The sequence below is a fragment of the Lucilia cuprina genome, chromosome X, assembly GCF_022045245.1.
Source record: "Lucilia cuprina isolate Lc7/37 chromosome X, ASM2204524v1, whole genome shotgun sequence".
Taxonomy (NCBI): domain Eukaryota; kingdom Metazoa; phylum Arthropoda; class Insecta; order Diptera; family Calliphoridae; genus Lucilia; species Lucilia cuprina.
This window is the reverse complement of record NC_060949.1, coordinates 10,330,830-10,333,550: the sequence shown is the minus strand read 5'-3', so window position 1 is coordinate 10,333,550 and position 2,721 is coordinate 10,330,830. Positions and strand designations below refer to the sequence as shown.

General features: G+C 32.6%; 1 protein-coding gene across 1 annotated transcript; it reads right to left on the bottom strand.

Annotated features, from left to right (window-relative positions):
- Window positions 1-1,479: 1,479 nt before the first annotated feature.
- LOC124418600 (tetratricopeptide repeat protein 39B-like) lies at window positions 1,480-2,081 on the bottom strand. The gene is made up of 2 exons (XM_046945325.1): window positions 1,888-2,081; window positions 1,480-1,827 (listed from the first exon to the last, which is right to left on the bottom strand). Exons 1-2 carry the CDS (start codon window positions 1,975-1,977, stop codon window positions 1,495-1,497), a joined length of 423 nt encoding a protein of 140 aa, XP_046801281.1. The 5' UTR covers window positions 1,978-2,081; the 3' UTR covers window positions 1,480-1,494.
- Between the last annotated feature and the right edge of the window lie 640 nt (window positions 2,082-2,721).

The following is a 2,721-nucleotide window of genomic DNA, read 5'->3' as shown; positions in this document are numbered from 1 at the left end:
CTATAATATCCTGTACTGATTTTTTTTTTTAATTTGAGTTGTGTTTTATGGGGTAGCCATATTTTCAATAACATGTACATATTTATTTAATTCAAATGGAGGTTCCAAGCCTCCTGATAAAAGTCTGCCCATTTTTTCCCAATGTCCATAATGAAGTTAATGTTTTTCGTCAAAATTAGAAGATTCTGACTCTAATAGTATGGGAGGTAGCACTATGTATATTTTACAAACAATTTTTTATGTTGCGAAAAATAATTATCCTTAATTAATCTTTAGATTGTAGAACTATACACAAATATATAGCATGCTTATGCAAATATTGCGAATATTCAGGCTGCAATTCTATATATTATCGCCGGCTCGCTGAAGAGTTTTTCCCTTTCGACTTAGAATTATTATAATTCTACCCCAATAACATGTATGCATATCTATCATATTCAAATATTTTCAAATTGTAACATCAATATTTAAAAAAAAAAAACAATAAATAAATTTGCAGGTAGCAGTTGCAAAACAAAATTTAATTGCTGCTAGGAAAAACTAAGCGCAAATAAAAATATCATCAATACTAGCCATATTAGTTTAACAGATTTGAGTGTGCGCTGCTATAGCTCAAAAATATATATTTTTTCTTGTACAACAAACAAGAGATTAATACTGTTCATTCGTGCTGCTAGAAATTGCAGTGTAACGTCGCAATTTTTCTAGTTAAACATAAAAACAGAACGGCAATATTTAGTAGCAATGTTATTTAAATCTGAAAAAGTTTAAATATTTTTAGTATGACGAGTGATAAAAATATGTAATTTGCGGCAAATGCATACTAATATATTAGTAAAAGTAAACACTGGATATAAATAAGTATGGTAATTGAACGAAACAACTACATTGCTTACCTCAAACCTGTTGTATTTAAAAGAAAATGTATGAATATACGACACAACCAAATGTTGACTATACGTATATTTATTTGAGTTGGAGTTGGTATAAGTATGATGAATATGATTGTGCGCTTTGTGTTTCACAAAACATACAAATTAGAAACGTAGTTGCGAATTTTGTCCGCTCCCTATAGAATTGTTCTATGGGTTGTAAAACTATGTCATGCAAAAAATTAGGCCGATCGAATAACGTTAACAGGTGCCACAACGGCTCTGATCTTTCCAAGTGCATTAACAAGGGGGAAAATAGTCTTTTGAACTTTATTGTAAAAGAATCTTAACGTCCACAGAATAGGCATTTCAGAAAGATATAAAACACAAAAATTTCTTGAAAACTTTAAAGGTTATTGCAAATTCCCATTAACGGATAAAATTGGTTTTCCTTCATACAAGCTTGGAGCCCTCTAATACACATACATGTTTGGTTGCAATACTTTACGATTACTACTTTTGTCATTCTCTGGTGGGTGTAGGACTAATATTTTTGGGTTTTACAAACACAATAACAAGCGCATAATAAACTCAGTATTTTTATAAATTACTTACCAATTACTTACCAATTGACCCATAATAATTCCCAGAAGCTTAAATGATGAAACTGCGGCCAGACATTTTGAGATTTCCAGGATTTTTTATACCAAATTTGAGCTTCTTCTAAATTACCCTTCATAAACTCTAGGCGTCCTTTAAAAAATAGAAACCAAACTCCATTTGGATACAGTTCCAGTTGGCTATTTAAGATTTCATTTGCGAATTTTAAATCGCCTTCTTGGTGGCTCAAAACATAAGACACTATTAAATGATATCCTAATAAAGTCATTGCACATAAAATCTGTCGCAGCCCCGCTAGGTTGTAACCAGTATGAAGATCTTCTAAGCCGCTTTCCTAAAAAGGTTACGTTATGAAATAATAATTTAATAAATATTTACCAACTTTTAAACGCACCTTATTTCCGGAGAAACCAATAAACTCCAAAACTTTCACCACTCCGGCTGGTAATAAAGAAATCATAAGATTGAAAGTTCCCATACCCATTCGCACTCCACTCTCAAAATGTATTCTAGATTTTTCTGATTCCCATTTACGATTATTAAGTATAAGAGCGCATTCCCTGTGTTTTTAATTAGATTTTATTAGTATAAATCAATGCAAAACATTAAAGTGTTATGTTCGTAAGTATGTGTTCAAACTAAACACTGCTAACAATAAGCACCTATAAAAAACATTTTTAAATGAACAAGTAGGAAAGTATAGTCGGGCATCGCCGACAAAGGGCCATTCGTCACGAATGTACCCTTTGTAATCGAGAATGAAGACAGTCGTCACTTTAGTTTCCTCTTTGTAAGCGGGAGCGGAGACAGTCGTCTCTTTACTGCCCTCAAGTAACCTAGAGATTATACTCTTAAAAGTTGTTTTTTTTTTTGTTGTACTTCCGAAAGTAGTTATTTTACCCATCTCTTGGAGAAATGATTATTACTTTCTACTAATATGCCACCATCTGCTTGACTCAAATTTATATCTTTCGGGCCAATCGTCACATTATTGTCCCATAGTATTTAGAGAGTAGACACTTGAAATTTTTAAAGTTTAGTTCCATTAATATCGTACCACCTGTTTGACTCTAATTCGTATGTTTTTGGTCTTCCGTCACAAATAAACTCTTTGTAATCGAGAATGCCCCCTTTGTAAGCGAGAGCGCAGGCAATCGTCTCTTTACAGTCTCTTTGTAGGGTGTAGAGTGACGATTAACTTCCTCGTAGGACAAGCCCATGTTAAAAT

What these genes read in the sequence shown, in the direction of transcription:
- LOC124418600 (XM_046945325.1), bottom strand. Translation starts at nt 1,977, where the DNA reads ATGGGTATGGGAACTTTCAATCTTATGATTTCTTTATTACCAGCCGGA. An exon ending in TTGGTTTCTCCGGAAATAAG is followed by an intron (nt 1,828 to 1,887) that starts GTGCGTTTAAAA and finishes TAACCTTTTTAG; the next exon opens with GAAAGCGGCTTAGAAGATCT.